This window comes from Salmo salar, chromosome 20 (genome assembly GCF_965601325.2).
Source record: "Salmo salar chromosome 20, fSalSal1, whole genome shotgun sequence".
NCBI classification, from domain to species: Eukaryota; Metazoa; Chordata; class Actinopteri; order Salmoniformes; family Salmonidae; genus Salmo; species Salmo salar.
Window position 1 is genome coordinate 26,877,841 of NC_138310.1, and position 18,814 is coordinate 26,896,654.

The 18,814-nt window shown below is 41.4% G+C and overlaps 1 protein-coding gene across 1 annotated transcript; it reads left to right on the plus strand.

Moving 5' to 3' along the window:
• The first annotated feature begins 309 nt into the window (after positions 1-309).
• Positions 310-18,681, plus strand: mob1a (MOB kinase activator 1A). The gene is made up of 6 exons (XM_014161297.3): positions 310-599; positions 1,109-1,275; positions 4,646-4,739; positions 14,039-14,172; positions 14,270-14,433; positions 16,248-18,681. Exons 1-6 carry the CDS (start codon positions 586-588, stop codon positions 16,323-16,325), a joined length of 651 nt encoding a protein of 216 aa, XP_014016772.1. The 5' UTR covers positions 310-585; the 3' UTR covers positions 16,326-18,681.
• The last annotated feature ends 133 nt before the right edge of the window (positions 18,682-18,814 follow it).

Consider the following 18,814-nt stretch of genomic DNA (forward strand, 5'->3'; position numbering starts at 1 on the left):
TGGTGAAAACATCCAAACCCAGGCACGTGGAGCCCATTGTCATTTAGCATGTGCCTCTGGCATGAAAACTGAACATCCGGAAGTCAAGAATTCTGACACTTAAATATTTTTTATAAATGAGTGTCATAATATGTAATTGCGTATCAATACTGCTAGGGCTATCCGAAATCCTTGTGACGTCCCCACATAAAAACCTAACCAATTTCAACTTAAATTGTGTAACTTCTGAGTTTGAACGTCCAAAGAAACCAGCATTGTAAGGACCGTATAAATACTGCTGAACCATCATATTATAACAATTACTGAAATAATTTCCATGAGAGTCCATATGAGGGCGACAAACGTACATGTCAGCAAAATGTTGTGCTAACTATCTACGTCAAAATATTATTTCTTCAGGGTACGACTACACACTGACAAGCGAGAGAAGGGTTAGAAAGTTAGGAGACTTTTCACCAGGGAAGCTAGAAAGGCTGTATATTCACCAAACAACCAGTGAAACGTTCGACACGACAGTTTTCTTTTGAGCTTCGATATTCTTTGCTCTGCAATTGTCTTCGTTTTTCGACCGAAACTAAGTTAACGATGAGCTTCCTATTGTAAGTAGCTATATGTCACGTTTTTACTGGTAGTTCGCTAACTGGCTAGCTAGCTATGTTTGCGATGCAGACAGATATACTCATTAGTCATGATGTAACCACAGATTGTCATAGCTGTCGCTGTAACTTTTGTCTTACGTTTTAATATAGCTCGCTAAATGTGACTAACGTTACCCAGCTAGCTAGATGAGCTAATGTTAGTTAGCTAAATAACACGATCATGTCACGTTATAGCTAGCCTAAGTTGTTAGGTGTCACTCATCATGGGAACTACGCATTTTTAGCATGTCGACAACTAACGTTAGTGAACAAGTTAAATAGCAAACAATTATAGATAGCATGGGTTCCTTCCTGTTTTGTTGCTGTCTGCTGATTAGAGGACAGTGTTTAACAGGAAGACTGACTAGTATGATTTCATATCTGAGCAGTGAGCACATCTACTCATCACTAATAGCTCAAACGTGGAACATCACAGTTTGACTCGAGCTCCCTCTCCTCCCTTGATCCAGTGGCAGTCGCTCGTCTAAGACCTTCAAGCCGAAGAAGAACATCCCAGAGGGCTCCCACCAATACGAGCTGTTGAAGCATGCAGAGGCAACGCTGGGGAGTGGGAACCTGAGGCAGGCTGTCATGTTGCCAGAGGGGGAAGATCTCAATGAGTGGATTGCTGTTAACAGTGAGTAAAGGGTGATTGAAGAAGGGGAGCACAGAAGATTGAATTGACACCTGTTCAAATGACAGCCTTTAGGTTTCACAGGCGACCGCACAGTCTAGTAGCCTAGTGGTTATGAGCGTTGGTCCAGTAACCGAAAGGTCGCTGGTTTGAATCTGTCGGTGCCCTTGAGCAAGGCACTAAACCCTAAACGCTCTGGATAAGCGCGTCTGCAAAATGACTCAATGCACAATTTCTTCCAGAAAACTGGTTAAATTCAAAAATATTTTGGTATCCACACATCTTTGGTTTGCAGTTGAACAAAACCAAAAAATCCGAATAATTTACTAAATCTTACCTTATTCCACAAAAAATCCTAAAATGGCCCGGACAATATTATTGGCACCTTCTAGAAGTAGTTAGAAATAATTCGATTTCAATCAGGTGATTCACCTTTACTTTGGAATTGAACTCACCTGTGGTGAGTTGCAGGTGCCTGCAATATAAAAATCTCTCATTCAATGAGTTTGAATAGAGAAAAAGACTCATTCTCCTCTTGCTGCTGTGTGTACCTCAATGAACATGGAGAAAAGAAAGAAACCAGAGAATTATGAGGTCAGTCAGACGCAAGATTGTCCACGCTTGTCTACAATCTCGAGGCTTCAAGTCTGTCTTCACAGACCTTGATGTTCCTGTTTCCACTGTACGCAATGTCATCAAGATGTTTAAGGCCCATGCCACAGTAGCCAACCTCTCTGGATGTGGCTGCAAGAGAACTTGATGGATGATTGTAGCGAAGGATTGTTAGAATGGTGGAGAAAGCACCTCAATCAACTGCCACATAGATTCAAGCTGACTTTCAGACACAAGGTACGACAGTTTCATCTCGCACCATCTGTTGCCAACTCAATGAAAGGGGATTATATGGTAGGAGACCCATCTGGCCACAGGACATTCTCCCAGAAGGATTTTGGCATGTCCAGGGGTGTTGGCAAATTGCCGTCAGGCTTTCTTATGTCTCTTTCTCCCCACTGCTGAGAAAGAGACATAAGAAAGCCCGACTGCAATTTGCCAAAACACACCTGGTAATGCCAAAATCCTTCTGGGAGAATGTCCTGTGGACAGATTAGAGCATTTTGGTAAAGAACACCATATGTATGTTTTACAGAATGAAGCCTTAGTAGAAAAGAATACCTTCCATACAGTCAAACATGGAGGTTCAGTGCTGTTTTCGAGTTGCTTTGCTGTCTCTAGCACTGGGTGCCTTGAATGTGTGCATGGCATCATGAAATCAGGAGAATACCAAGGCATTTAGGAGCGCAATGTTTGACCCAGTGTCAGAAAGCTGGGTCTCCTTAGGTCATGGGTCTTCCAGCAGGAGAATGACCCCCCCCCCCCCCCCCCCCCCCCCAATACACTTCAAAACGCACCCAGGAATGGTTCAAGACAAACGCTGGACTGTTCTGAAGTGGCCAGCAATGAGTCAAGATCTAAATACCATTGAAAACTTGTGGAGAGATCTGAAACAGCAGTTGGGAGAAGGCACCCTTCAAATCTGGGAGAACTGGAGCAGTTTGCTTCAGAGGAGTTCCAGTACAGAGGTGCAGGAAGCTCTTATGGTTATAGGAAGTGCAGTTATAGGAAGTGCAGTTATTTGGATCAAAGGCTGTGATAACAAATAATAAGTCTAGGGTGTAAATTTTGTCAATGCCATTTCTGTTTTCTGATTTTAAATGGATATATTAAGTTCTGAATCAAAAACAAAGGTTTTGTAATATTAACAGTGAAATAAAGAATTGTAGAGACTAAATACTTCGGTAAGTTTCAACTTTATTTTTAGGGGAAAATAGTGAGTTACTTGAAAAAAGTGCAAGGGTGCCAATATATTTGACCACAAGTGTGGGTGGGTGTCTGCGTGTGCATTCAGAAAAGTATGCAGTTCACTTTTTCCACATTTTGTTATGTTGAAATTGTTTTTTTCCCCTTCATCAATCTACACACACAATACCACATAATGACAAAGTGAAAATAGGTTTAGAAATGTTTGCAAATGTATATATTTTTTCATAAAAAAATAAACTTATTTACATAAGCACTCAGATGTTTTGCTATAAGACTAGAAATTGAGCTCAGGCGCATCCTGTTTCCACTGGTCATCCTTGAGATGTTTCTATAACTGTCCACCTGTGGTAAATTCAATTGATTGGACATGATTTGGAAAGGCACACTTCTGTCTATATACGGTCCCACAGTTGACAGTGCATGTCAGAGCAGAAATCAAGCCATGAGGTCGAAGGAATTGTCCGTTGAGCTCCGAGACAGGATTGTACCAAGGCACAGATCTGGGGAAGGGTACCAAAACATTTCTGCAGCATTAAAGGTCCCCAAGAACACAGTGACCTCCATCATTCTTAAAAGGAAGAAGTTTGGAACCACCAAGATTCTTCCTAGAGCTGGCCGCCCGGCCAAACTCAGCAATCGGGGGAGAAGGGCCTTGGTCAGGGAGGTGACTAAGAACCCAATGGTCACTCTTACAGAGCTCCAGAGTTCCTCTGTGGAGATGGGAGAACCTTCGAGAAGGACAACCATCTCTGCAGCATTCTACCAATCAGGCCTTTATGGTGGAGTGGCCAGACAGAAAGCCACTCCTCAATAAAAGGCACATGACAGCCCGCTTGGAGTTTGCCAAAATGCACTTAAAGGTTCTCAGACCATGAAAAAAATCATTCTATGGTCTGATTAAACCAAGATTGAACTATTTGACCTGAATGCCAAGCGTTAGGTCTGGAGGAAACCTGGCACCATCCCTACGGTGAAGCATGGTGGTGGCAGCATCATGCTGTGGGGATGTTTTTCAGTGGCAGGGACTGGGAGACTAGTCAGGATCGAGGAAGAGATTGACGGAGCAAAATTAAGAGTTCCTTGATGAAAACCTGGTCCAGAGCGCCCAGGACCTCAGTCTGGGATGACCTTCCAACAGGACAACGACCCTAAGCACACAGCCAAGACAATGCAGGAGTGGCTCAGGAGAAAACTCTGAATATCCTTGAGTGGCCCAGCCAGAGACTGGACTTGAACCCGATCGAACATCCCTGAAGAGACCTGAAAATGGCTGTGCAGCGACGCTCCCCATCCAACCTGACAGAGCTTGAGAGGATCAGCAAAGAAGAATGGGAGAAACGTGTCAAACTTGTAGCGTCATACCAAGGAAGACTCGAGGCTGTAATCGCTGCCAAAGGTACTTCAACAGAGTGAAAGGTCTGAATACTTATGTAAATGTGATATTTCAGTTTATTTTGAATACGTTTGCAAACATTTCTAAACCTGTTTTTACTTTGTCATTATGGGGTACAATTTAATCAATATTAGAATAAGGGTCTGTTCTCCGTTTCAGCTGTGGACTTCTTCAATCAGATCAACATGCTCTACGGCACCATTACTGAGTTCTGCACTGAGACCAGCTGCTCTGTGATGTCTGCAGGGCCCAGGTAAGATGGGCAGGGAGACAGACTATTCAAATGGAAAAGGAAATTCCACACACACCATTCTTTTTGTTGTGGATGAATTTGACTAACTTTTGGCTTAAGAACCTTCATCAGACAGACACATTCCATGCATGTTCCCTATTTTTAATTTGTAGTATTCTCTGAAATTACCTGAAGAGTGGTAATGCTGTTCCAGTTAAACTACTTTGCAGATATGAAACAATCATATCAGTCAAAATATAAAATTCCCAGTTCATGCTACAAAACCAACTTTATAAGGTGTTTTAAAAATTAAGTTGTATGACTCAAAATGACAGAGTAAGGCATTGTTGGCAGAATAGATGGATGCAGTTCAATGCATGGATTAATTTAATAAACCAATGCATGTTTGTAGTCCAACAAATATTGCACCCAGGTTGTAAATCACATCTGTCCTGGTACATTGTTTTCTTCCTCCAGCCATTCGGGATGCCCTGTTTCAGTTTCAATGACTCTATTTTGGACAAAAGTGGACAAATGTAACTAAGGCTGGGAATGCCAACATGATCAAACTACCAAGGGAAATGATCACAATTCAGTCATAACGTGGCTAATAGGCTAGCTTATGTATTTAGCAAGCTAAAAACACAGCCTAACGTTAGATACTTTTGTACATATCATGTAGCTAACTATGTGGACTCCCTTTCAAATTAGTGGATTCGGCTATGTCAGCCACACCGTTGCTGACGGGTGTATAAAATCGAGGACACCGCCATGCAATCTCCATAGACACACATTGGCAGTCGATTGGCCTTACTGAAGCCCTCAGTGACTTTCAACGCGGCAAGCCTAAGATCAGCATGCGTCGACTGGAGTGGTGTGAAGCTTGCCGCCATTGGTCTCTGGAGCAGTGGAAACGCGTTCTGTGTAGTGATGAATCACGCTTCACTATTTGGCAGTCCGACGGACAAATCTGGGTTTGGCGCATGCCAGGAGAACACTACATGCCCCAATGCATAGTGCCAACTGTAAAGTTTGGTGGAGGAGTAATAATGGTCTGGGGCTGTTTTTCATGATTCGGGCTAGGACCCTTAGTTACAGTGAAGGGAAATCTTAACGCTACAGTATAGAATGACATTTTACATGATTCTGTGCTTCCAACTTTGTGGCAACGGTTTGGGGAAGGCCTTTACCATTTCAGCAATGCACCCGTGCACAAAGCGAGGTCCATACAGAAATGGTTTGTCAATCGGTGTGGAAGAATTTGTCTGGCCTGCACAGAGCCCTGATCTCAACCCCATCGAACACCTTTGGGATGAATTGGAACGCAGAATGCGAGCCAGGCCTAATCGCCCAACATCAGTTCCTGACCTCACTAATGCTCATTGTTGAATGGAAGCAAGTCCCCCCAGCAATGTTCCAACATCTAGTGGAAAGCCTTCCCAGAAGAGTGGAGGCTGTCATAGCAGCAAAGGGGGGACCAACTCCATATTAATGCCCATGATTTTGGAATAAGATGTTCGACAAGCAAGTGTCCACATACGTTTGTTCATGTAGTGTATATCTGTTGATATTGTATTTCTGTGGCTAGGCGAGACATGGTGTTATTTGGTTAGCTTGCAAGAAATGTGAATCACTTTGCTAGCTAGCAAGCTGAACTTCAACGATTGTCATCCACAGTTTAGCATAGCTCTTAGCTGTCAATCAAATCTATTTAGCATCGTCAAATGGGCGGACAGGCAAGTTCCCATTCAGTCGTCAAAACGTGGCTTGGGACAAGCATGCATTGGCGGGCGAGCAGGCTAATATTCCCCATCGTTTTTCAGTGCACTTTTGACCGCCAACTACAAGCTGAATAAGTCGGAGGGTTTATCTACTGTTTCCTCGTTTAGATTTTAGATCATATCGGTCTTGCTAACATTAGTTGATATTGTTGATGTATAGGCAACTGAGAGAGAGAGAGCCTACCTTTTCATGGTGGTTTGATCAACAGGACTGTAAAGTTTCCAAATGTAAGACATATTTGCAGAAATCGTTCAGGTTTAGTTTGGCTTTTTGGCATTTAATTTTTTTTTTTAATATCTAAAGTCGCACTGTTGCTACTGCCTGTAAACACACGATCCAGTTAAAAGTGAATGATGTTCGGCCCATGTGGTAAATGGCTTATTTGCATATAACCCTATTGTATCTCTAATTGGCTAAGGCGCACCGGTATGTATAGACTCCTGTCCTGGGCAAGACAAATGTTTTATTTGCTGCAGTGTTTATTAATTGTCTAAACGCACAGCCGCTTTCCCACTCTATGGCTATAGAATTTTCACAAATGCCTTACTCAACGTCATTCCCAAACATTCTATGAATGTGTGAAAATGACCATATTTAAGTGCTTGCTTGTCAGAATGTAAAAGGTGTAATACTCTTCCTGTGGGTGTATATTATCATAATACGATTTCATGTTGCTAATACGCTGTCAGTTCCACTTGAACTTGAATAGGTTAGTTATTCACATGCCACTGCTATGGTCCGCCCAGGCCTGACTTCCCCCACAGACACACAAATGTTTCATTTTGATACCTAGTTTTAAACTTTTGTTCCTTGCGTTAGTTTCACTTCATGTTTTTACAGTGTTAATGCAGTACATAACAAATAATTTCTGGAGTTTTCTGAGCCCATATTCACAAGTCGTCTCACAGGAGTGCTGACCTGATTATGTAGTCTTATTCATTATGATTTAAAGGGGAAAATGAATCCTAGTTCATCAGTCCTTCTCTGAGACACTTTGTCAATTGATTCTTCTCAGCTAAAAAAACGACAAACGTAACAATTTCAAATATTTGACTGCGTTACACTTCATATAAGGAAATCAGTCAATTGAGAGAAATTCTTTAGGCCCTAGTCTATGGATTTCACATCACTGGGAATACAGATGTGCATCTTGGTCACAAATAACTAATACATTTTTTTTTTAAAAAGGTATGGGCGTGGATCAGAAAACCAGTCAGTATCTGGTGTGACTGCCATTTTGCCTTATACAACCACCATTTGCCTTATGCAGCTTCTCCTTCACATAGAGTTGATCAGGCCATTGGTTGGGGCCTGTGGAATGTTGTCCCACTCCTCTACAATGGCTATGCGAAGTTGCTGGATATTCTCCAGGCCTGGATATTCTCCGGGCCTGGAACATGCTGTCGTACATGTCGATCCAGAGCATCCCAAACATGCTCAATGGGTGATATGTCTGAGTATGCAGGCTATGGAAGAACTGGGTAATTTTCAACTTTCAGGAATTGTGTATAGATAGATCCTTGCAACATGTGGCCGTGCATTATCATGCTGAAACATGAGATGATGGCGGCGGATCTCAGGATCTCATCACGGTCTCTCTGTGCATTCAATTTTCTGTTAACAGCTCTGTTGGGCATTCCTGCAGTCAGCATGCCAATTGCACGCTCCCTCAACTTGAGACATCTGTGGCATTGTGTTGTCTGACAACCAATTTTTTAGCTTGGCCTTTAATTGTCCCCAGCACAAGATGCACCTGTGTAATGATCATGCTGTTTAATCAGCTTCTTGATATGCCACATCTGTCAGGTGGATGGATTATCTTGGAAAATGAGAAATGCTCACTAACAGGGATGTAAAAAATTGTACACAACATTTGAGAGAAATAAGCTTTTTGTGCATATGAACATTTTCTAGGTTATGTTATTTCAGCTTGTGAAACACTTTACATGTTGCATTTATATTTTTTTTCTGTGTAGTTTTTGCACCTCCTCAGAGTTCCTTCTTCTTGCTCTATTTTCGGTCTCAAGGTCATGGTAGTGTTAGGCTGCTAGTCAATCAAATTTAATCAATCAAATGTATTTATAAAGCCCTTCTTACATCAGCTGATATCTCAAAGTGCTGTACAGAAACCCAGCCTAAAACCCGAAACGGCAAGCAATGCAGGTGTAAAAGCATGGTGACTAGGGAAAAACTCCCTAGAAAGGCCAGAACCTAGGAAGAAAGCTAGAGAGGAACCAGGCTATGACGGGTGGCCAGTTCTCTTCTGGCTGTGCCAGGTGGAGATTATAACAGAACATGGCCAAGATGTTCAAATGTTCATAGATGACCAGCAGGGTCAAATAATAATAATCACAGTGGTTGTCGAGGGTGCAACAGGTCAGCACCTCAGGAGTAAATGTCAGTTGGCTTTTCATAGCCGATCATTCAGAGTATCTCTACCGCTTCTGCTGTCTCTAGAGCGTTGACTGGGACAGGTAGCACGTCCGGTGAACAGGTCAGGGTTCCATAGCTGCAGGCAGACCAGTTGAAACTGGAACAGCGGCACGGCCAGGTGGACTAGGGACAGCAAGGAGTCATCAGGCCAAGTAGTCCTGAGGCATGGTCCTAGTGCTCAGGTCCTCCGAGAGAGGGAGAAATAGACAATTAGAGAGGGCATACTTAAATTCACACAGGACACCGGACAAGACAGGAGAAATACTCCAGATATAACAGACTGACCCGAGCCCCCCGACACAAACTACTGCAGCATAAATACTGAAGGCTGAGACAGGAGGGGTCAGGAGACACTGTGGCCCCGTCTGACGATACCCCCGGACAGGGTCAACCAGGCAGGATATAACCCCAACCACTTTGCCAAAGCACAGCCCCCACACCACTAGAGGGATGTCTTCAACCACCAACTTACCATCCTGAGACAAGCCCGAGTATAGCCCACAAAGATCTCCACCATGGCACAACCCAAGGGGGATGCCAATCCGGACAGGAAGATCACGTCAGTGACTCAACCCACTCCTAGGGACGGCATGGAAAAGCGGCAGTGACTCAGCCCCTGTAATAGGGTTAGAGGCAGAGAATCCCAGTGGAGAGAGGGGAACCGACCAGGCAGAGACAGCAAGGGCGGTTCGTTGCTCCAGTGCCTTTCTGTTCACCTTCACGCTCCTGGGCCAGTCTACACTCAATCATAGGACCTACTGAAGAGATGAGTCTTCAATAAAGACTTAAAGGTTGAGACCGAGTCTGCGTCTCTCACATAGCTAGGCAGACCATTCCATAAAAATTGAGCTCTATAGGAGAAAGCCCTGCCTCCAGCTGTTTGCTTAGTAATTCTAGGGACAGTAAGGAGGCCTGCATCTTGTGACCGTAGCGTGCGTGTAGGTATGTACGGCAGGACCAAATCGGAAAGATGGGTAGGAGCAAGCCTATGTAATGCTTTGTAGGTTAGCAGTAAAACCTTAATCAGCCCTTACCTTAACAGGAAGCCAGTGTAGAGGCTAGCACTGCCGTAATATAAGATTTTTTTTGGTTATAGTCAAGATTCTAGCAGCCGTGTTTAGCACTAACTGAAGTTTATTTAGTGCTTTATCCGGGTAGCCCGAAAGTAGGGCATTGCAGTAGTCTAACCTAGAAGTGACAAAAGCATGGATACATTTTTGGACAAAGTTTCTGATTTTTGTAATGTTACGTAGATGGAAAAAAGCTGTCCTTGAAACAGTCTTGATATGTTCGTCAAAAGAGAGATCAGGGTCCAGAGTAGCGCAGGGGTCCTTCACAGTTTTATTTGAGAAGACTGTACAACCATCAAGATTAATTGTCAGATTCAACAGAAGATCTTTGTTTCTTGGGACCTAGAACTAACATCTCTGTTTTGTCCGAGTTTAAAAGTAGAACATTTGCAGCCATTCACTTCCTTATGTCTGAAACACAGGCTTCCAGGGATGGCAATTTTGGGGCTTCACCATGTTTCATTGAAATGTACAGCTGTGTGTCATCCGCATAGCAGCGAAAGTTAACATTGTTTCTGAATGACATCACCAAGAGGTAATATATAGAGAAAATAATAGTGGTCCCAAAACGGAGACTTGAGGAACACCGAAATTTACAGTTGATTTGTCAGAGGACAAACTATCCACAGAGACAAACTGATATCTTTCCGACAGATAAGATCTAAACCTGTCCAGAACTTGTCCGTGTAATTTATTCTAGACCAAAAGAATCTCTCCAAAAGAATAAGGTAATCGATGGTATCAAAAGCAGCACTAAGATCTAGGAGCACGAGGACAGATGCAGAGCCTCGGTCTGACGCCATAAAAAGGTAATTTACCACCTTCACAAGTAAAGTCTCAGTGCTGTGATGGGGTCTAAAACCAGACTGAAGTGTCTTGTATGCTTTGTTTGTCTTCAGGAAGGCAGTGAGTTGCTGCGCAACAGCTTTTACATTTTTTTGGAGAGGAATGGGAGATTTGATATAGGCCAATAGTTTTTATATTTTGGCTTTTGCAAGAGAGGCTTTATTACTGCCACTTTTAGTGAGTTTGGTATATATCCGGTGGATAGAGTGCCGTTTTATTATGTTCAACATAGGAGGGCCAAGCACAGGAAGCAGCTCTTTCAGTAGTTTATTTGGAATAGGGTCCAGTATGCAGCTTGACGGTTTAGAGGCCATGATTATTTTCATCAATGTATCAAGAGATATAGTACTAAAAAACTTGCGTGTCTCCCTTGGTGCTAGGTCCTGGCAGAGTTGTGCAGACTCAGGACGACTGAGCTTTGGAGGAATACGCAGATTTAACCTGTTGAGGACAGATGCTCCGCTAGCGGAACCCCTAGCCAACAGCCAATGGCATCGCATGGCGCGAAATACAAAACCAACTAAAATACCACAATTCAATTTTCTCAAACAATCAACTATTTTACACCATTTTAAAGATGAGACTCTCGTTAATCTAACCACATTGTCCGATTTTCAAAAAGGCTTTACAGCAAAACATTAGATTATGTTAGGAGAGTACATAGACACAAATAATCACACAGCCATTTTCCAAGCAAGCATATATGTCACATAAACCCAAACCACCGCTAAATGCAGCACTAATCTTTGATCTTCATCAGATGCCACTCCTAGGACATTATGTTATACAATACATGCATGTTTTGTTCAATCAAGTTAATATTTATATCAAAAACCAGCTTTTTACATTAGCATGTGATGTTCAGAACTAGCATACCCACTGAACACTTCCGGTGAATTTACTAAATTACTCATGATAAACGTTCACAAAATACATAATTATTTTAAGAATTATAGATACAGAACTCCTTTATTCAATCGCTATGTCCAGTTTTAAAATAGCTTTTCGGCGAAAGCACATTTTGCAATATTCTGAGTACATAGCTCGGCCATCACAGGCTAGCTAATTTGACACCCACCAAGTTTGGGGCTCACTAAACTCAGAATTACTATTAGAAAAATTGGATTACCTTTGCTGTTCTTTGTCAGAATGCACTCCCAGGACTTCTACTTCAACAACAAATGTTATTTTGGTTCCAAGTAATCCATAGTTATATCCAAATACCGCCGTTTTGTTCGTGCGTTCAGGTCACTATCCGAAGGGTGACGCGCGAGCGCATTTCGTGACAAAAAAATTCAAAATATTCCATTACCGTACTTCAAAGCATGTCAAACGCTGTTTAAAATCCTTTTTTATGCTATTTTTTTTTCGTACAATAGCGATAATATTCCAACCGGGCAACAATGGAAAAAATTGAGAAGTCTCGTGACCGCGCATCTCCAGTCTCACTGTCCCCAGGCTGACCACTCACAAACAGAGCTGTTGTACTTTGCCCAGAGACAGCAGACACCCCATTCCACTTTCTGGTGGCTTTAGAGAGCCAATGGAAGCCTTAGAAAGTGTCACGTTACAGCACAGATGCTGTAATGTCGATAGAGATGCAACAGAAGGACAAGAAATTGTCAGACAGGGCACTTCCTGTATGGAATCTTCTCAGGTTTTGGCCTGCCATATGAGTTCTGTTATACTCACAGACACCATTCAAACAGTTTTAGAAACTTTAGTGTTTTCTATCCAATTCTACTAATTATATGCATATTCTAGTTTCTGGGCAGGAGTAGTAACCAGATTAAATCGGGTATGTTTTTTTATCCGGCCGTGCAAATACTGCCCCCTATCCCAAAGAAGTTAAAGAGGAGTCTGTAATTTGCTTTCTAATGATCATGATCTTTTCCTCAAAGAAGTTCATGAATTTATCACTGTTGAAGTGAAAGCCACCCTCTCTTGGGGAATGCTGCTTTTTAGTTAGCTTTGCGACAGTATCAAAAATAAATTTGGGATTGTTCTTATTTTCCTCAATGAAGTTGGAAAAATAGGATGATCGAGCAGCAGTGAGGGCTCTTCGATACTGCATGGTAGTGTCTTTCCAAGCTAGTCTGAAGACTTCCAGTTTGGTGTAGCGCCATTTCCGTTCCAATTTTCTGGAAGCTTGCTTCAGAGCTCGTGTATATTCTGTATACCAGGGAGCAAGTTTCTTATGACAGATGTTTTTAGGGGTGCGACTGCATCTAGGGTATTACGCAAGGTTAAATTGAGTTCCTCAGTTAGGTGGGTAACTGATTTTTGTATTCTGACGTCCTTGAGTAGGTGGAGTCTGGAAGGGCATCTAGGAATCTTTTGGGTTGTCCGAGAATTTATAGCACGACTTTTGATGATCCTTGGTTGGCGTCTGAGCAGATTATTTGTTGCGATTGCAACGTAATAAAATGGTGGTCCGATAGTCCAGGATTATGAGGAAAAACATTAAGATCCACAACATTTATTCCATGGGACAAAACTAGGTCCAGAGTATGACTGGCAGTGAGTAGGTCTGGAGACATGTTGGACAAAACCCACTGAGTTGATGATGGCTCCGAAAGCCTTTTGGAGTGGGTCTGTGGACTTTTCCGTGTGAATATTAAAGTCACCAAAAAATATTATCTGCCATGACTACAAGGTCCGATAGGAATTCCGGGGACTCAGTGAGGAACGCTGTATATGGCCCAGGAGGCCTGTAAACAGTAGCTATAAAAAAAAGTGATTGAGTCGGCTGCATAGATTTTTATGACTAGAAGCTCAAAAGACGAAAACGTCTTTATTTATTTATTTATTTATTTATTTTTTGTAAATTGAAATTTGCTATCGTAAATGTTAGCAACACCTCCGCTAGTCTCTTATGCTCTTTTCAAGCTCTTGAATCTTACTCTAGTATACTCTGTACTAATCATTTATGGTAAATCTCCTCTTCTAAGAACAGAAAGTAAATCTGTGCACTGGTAAAATGCTCTGTGTCTAGTAGGACAACCTTTTTATACCCTAAACTGGGTCTTTTTAGGAAGATGCCCTCTTCTAGGCATGTGTGACTGTCCAACAAACAGTGATGTTGAATTGTGCCAAAAACATTCAGAGGAAGCCAGAATTTCACATTATTAAAACTGAACTAAAATTCTCATTCCATCTCGCTATTGGTCCATCTCTACCTCCCTCAAGGTATGAATACCACTGGGCAGATGGCACCAACATCAAAAAGCCCATCAAGTGCTCTGCTCCCAAGTACATAGACTACCTGATGACCTGGGTGCAGGATCAGCTGGATGATGAGACACTCTTCCCCTCAAAGATAGGTTAGTTAAATTCAATTCTTATAAATTCGAAACCTTCATAAGTTTAGCCTAGACCTTTGGCTTTTAGATAATAGAACTCCCGCTCTGTCTCCTTTAGGAGTGCCCTTTCCCAAGAACTTCATGTCTGTGGCAAAGACTATTCTGAAGCGCCTGTTCAGAGTCTATGCCCACATCTACCACCAGCATTTTGACTCTGTGATGCAACTGCAGGAGGAGGCTCACCTCAACACCTCCTTCAAACACTTCATCTTCTTTGTCCAGGTGCCACTACTAATACATTCCAAATATCAAATGTTCTCTTTATTGCTGTTTAGAAATGATTGTCATGATTCTACAGTGAGGGGAAAAAAGTATTTAATCCCCTGCTGATTTTGTACGTTTGCCCACTGACAAAGAAATGATCAGTCTATCATTTTAATGGTAGGTTTATTTGAACAGTGAGACAGAATAACAACAAAAAAATCCAGAAAAATGCATGTCAAATGTTATACAATTATTTGCATTTTATGAGGGAAATAAGTATTTGACCCCTCTGCAAAACATGACTTAGTACTTGGTGGCAAAACCCTTGTTGGCAATCAGAGGTCAGACGTTTCTTGTAGTTGGCCACCAGGTTTGCACACATCTCAGGAGGGATTTTGTCCCACTCCTCTTTGCAGATATTCTCCAAGTCATTAAGGTTTCGAGGCTGACGTTTGGCAACTCGAACCTTCAGTTCCCTCCACAGATTTTCTATGAGATTAAGGTCTGGAGACTGGCTAAGCCACTCCAGGACCTTAATGTGCTTCTTCTTGAGCCACTCCTTTGTTGCCTTGGCTGTGTGTTTTGGGTCATTGTCACGCTGGAATACCCATCCACGACCCATTTTCAATGCCCTGGCCGAGGGAAGGATGTTCTCACCCAAGATTTGACGGTACATGGGCCCTGTCCATCGTCCCTTTGATGCGGTGAAGTTGTCCTGTCCCCTTAGCAGAAAAACACCCCCAACGCATAATGTTTCCACCTCCATGTTTGACGGAGGGGATGGTATTCTTGGGGTCATAGGCAGCATTCCTCCTCCTCCAAACACGGCGAGTTGAGCTGATGCCAAAGAGCTCAAATTTGGTCTCATCTGACCACAACAATTTCACCCAGTTGTCCTCTGAATCATTCAGATGTTCATTGGCAAACTTCAGACGGGCAGGGGGACCTTGCGGGCGCTGCAGGATTTCAGTCACGGCGTAGTGTGTTACCAATTGTTTTCTTGGTGACTATGGTCCCAGCTGCCTTGATCATTGACAAGATCCTCCCGTGTAGTTCTGGGCTGATTCCTCACCGTTCTCATGATCATTGCAACTCCACGAGGTGAGATCTTGCATGGAGCCCCAGGCCGAGGGAGATTGACAGTTCTTTTGTGTTTCTTACATTTGCGAATAATCGCACCAACTGTTGTCACCTTCTCACCAAGCTGCTTGGCGATGGTCTTGTAGCCCATTCCAGCCTTGTGTAGGTCTGCAATCTTGTCCCTGACATCCTTGGAAGCTCTTTGGTCTTGGCCATGGTGGAGAGTTTGGAATCTGATTGATTGCTTCTGTGGACAGGTGTCTTTTATACAGGTAACAAGCTGAGATTAGGAGCACTCCCTTTAAGAGTGTGCTCCTAATCTCAGCTCGTTACCTGTATAAAAGACACCTGGGAGCCAGAAATCTTTGATTGAGAGGGGGTCAAATACTTATTTCCGTCATTAAAATGCAAATCAATTTATAACATTTTTGACATGCGTTTCTCTGGATTCTTTGTTGTTATTCTGTCTCTCACTGTTCAAATAAACCTGCCATTAAAATTATAGTCTGATCATTTCTTTGTCGGTGGTTAAACGTACAAAATCAGCAGGGGATCAAATACTTTCTTCCCTCACTGTATCACAGGTGTCTTGTCATAAATCATGCTTCCATGAATGTAGTAAATAGTATTCTATTATAAATCATGGTTAAAAGGCATACTTGTTACTATCCTGTGTAAATATAGTATAGCAGGTAAAACGTTTTGTTTGATTACATATGGCTTGTGTGGTATTTTACTGTGTGTCTGTGTAGGAGTTCAACCTCATTGATCGTCGTGAGCTGGCCCCTCTGCAGGATCTCATTGAGAAACTGGGCTCCAAGGACAGATAAAAACCTTAGTCTCTCGCTCTCTAACCCCCCCTCCCCCCTCTGGCTTTCTGTAACTTCTTCACTTTGCCTTTTTTTTCTCCCTCCATTCACTACCTGTATGTTTTCTGTTCTATTTTTTTGCGCTCTCCCTCTAGTTGTCTGTTGACATTGTTTCAGAGCTTGTTTTGTTAAAGCTCACTCTAGTCTTTAAGGTAAGATACCAGGGTGTAGTATATTAAATGTATTTTTTGTTGTTGGTGGTTTTGATAAACAAATTCTATAATTGGGACCTACTGATCTGTACTGTGGACCAATATAATTTAGGAGTTTAAATGGAAACCAGCATTTCTTTCCTATAGGATTTACAAGCACATAGTTAAAATGTTTTTTTTTTTTATATCATGTTTTCAGTTGAGGTTTTAGTCAATGTACTTATACTGTTTTTTGGATCTTGTATCTGGAGCAGTTTTTGTATTTTTGATTTTTTTTTCACTTAAGATGAACAAAGTTGCAAAAGACGAGATATTGATCAATAAATAGTTGCAGCGTCACTTTTGATATACTTGTGAAATAGATCATCTTCCATAGTTCATAAACAATCAGTGATCATATTTTTATGCTCGACTTGACTACTTAGGTGTTATATGGTATTTTAAGAACGCAATCAAAGTATCAGAGGATGACATTTTGAAAACAAATTAAATGTAGTATAATGTGAATATTTTGATCTTACTCATTCTCATTTCACTCAAATAGCATATAATGTGCCTCAGTTATGTTTTTACTATGTCAAATTCCTTGGATGTCTTTGTCCTTATGCTGGTACTTAATTGTAGTATCAAGTCAATTCTTGTTTTTTTGTTTATTAAACATACCTTTACTCAAGCATGCAAAATGCAATAATAGCAATAGTGCTCGCACCAATAAATGACAAGGTTGAGTGTGTGATAGGTCATTTTTTTAAATGTTATTTTTATATATTTTTTGGGGTCTTATCTGAGTGTGTGACATGTTAACTCACCCTAGTCATTATGTGTTCAATCCAGGCACAGTGCTAAAGCAGCAGGGCTGTTGGTTGTGCCACCTTGACGCAAATTAAATTGATCCCATTCCATCCAAATTCCTTGCCACAAATGGAATGTTATTTATAAAGAAAAAAGCTTTTAGTATTTACCCTCTTCCTGATTTGGACTGAGTATAAAGGTCTAGGTGCTACTCCATTTGATACCTTAGACATGCTCCAGAACTTTCGTGACTTCTAAGTATTTTTTTAAACCTCCTGCTTTGGGCTGGATGTGTTAATGTGTAGTTCATACATGCAGAATTACTGTCTTACCTCAATTAGCCACGAAATCCCAAGTTTAAAAGCGACTGTTTTATGGAATCAGTGCTGTGCAATTTTCCCCCAAGTGGGCCAGCCCCCTAGCAATTTGAGTTCAACCAGTGAGCTTCAGCCCTTTGTCATATGAGTGACAGCTAGCAAGAGGCACATCATGCACACACAGCAAAGTGAGAGAGGTCAATGACGTGTTGCACATATCTGCACATACTTGATGTAGTATGTCATTTTCGGGGACCACTTTTGGCTCGTTAGTTCTACTTTCAGAACTACTGGCAAATTATAGAAAAGTACAGGAGAATCTTTAATTTAATGCAATGTAAATGTTTTTTACACAGCTTATCTCTCATTTTTCCCCTTGGTTGAAAATGCATCCATGTAAAAATATGGTCTACTAGTCAACACATGGTTTTAAGCAATTGTAAGATTGTTTCTTTACAAATCTCCAGCATGTTTGTAATATTCAGACGTTTTCCTAATATGTGCTTATGTTTGATCTGTCTGGATAAAGTGACCTGATACACTGCCAGTATGTGTGCTTATAGATTTTATTACGTTCAACATTGATTTTGAATGTGCTGTTACATTCCCCATAGGCAATGATATGTTGGGAATAAGACTACACACCATATGTTTCTGGAATAAGTTAAGTGTAGTTTTTTTTGGGGGGGGTGGTACTTTTTTTTTTTACACATTAACTTAATTTTTGATTAACTTTTTTTCTACCAGCTATCCAATGAAAAACAGTTTGGCATGCCATAGATTTGGAGTTACATTTTATCATATTTTTGATATTGCTGTTAAACAATTCTTTTAACTTTGGTTAAGGAATTTTAAAAAGTGTGACCTTTTTTGAAAAAATATATTGGAGGTAATTTGTGGGCAATGTGATTGTTACAACTGTGAGTCCAATACTCTGCTGTAAATAAGATAATTTACAGAACATTTATCTGAACAAACCTGTGCCTTTAAAGTATTGTCTGAAATTACATTATTCATAGCAGAATAGCTTAATTAACATTAAAATACATTTGTGGAGATTCTGTTTGTATTGAAATTATTTAAAATGGCTATGAGTTTTTTTTAAATACTAAATTACACCTTTTGATAATAACCCATCTTGACCATTCACTGCTTCCACTCTCCCTCTGCCTGGCATAAGATAACATCT

What these genes read in the sequence shown, in the direction of transcription:
- mob1a (XM_014161297.3), top strand. An exon ending in ACTCTTCCCCTCAAAGATAG is followed by an intron (nt 14,173 to 14,269) that starts GTTAGTTAAATT and finishes TGTCTCCTTTAG; the next exon opens with GAGTGCCCTTTCCCAAGAAC. An exon ending in ACTTCATCTTCTTTGTCCAG is followed by an intron (nt 14,434 to 16,247) that starts GTGCCACTACTA and finishes GTGTCTGTGTAG; the next exon opens with GAGTTCAACCTCATTGATCG.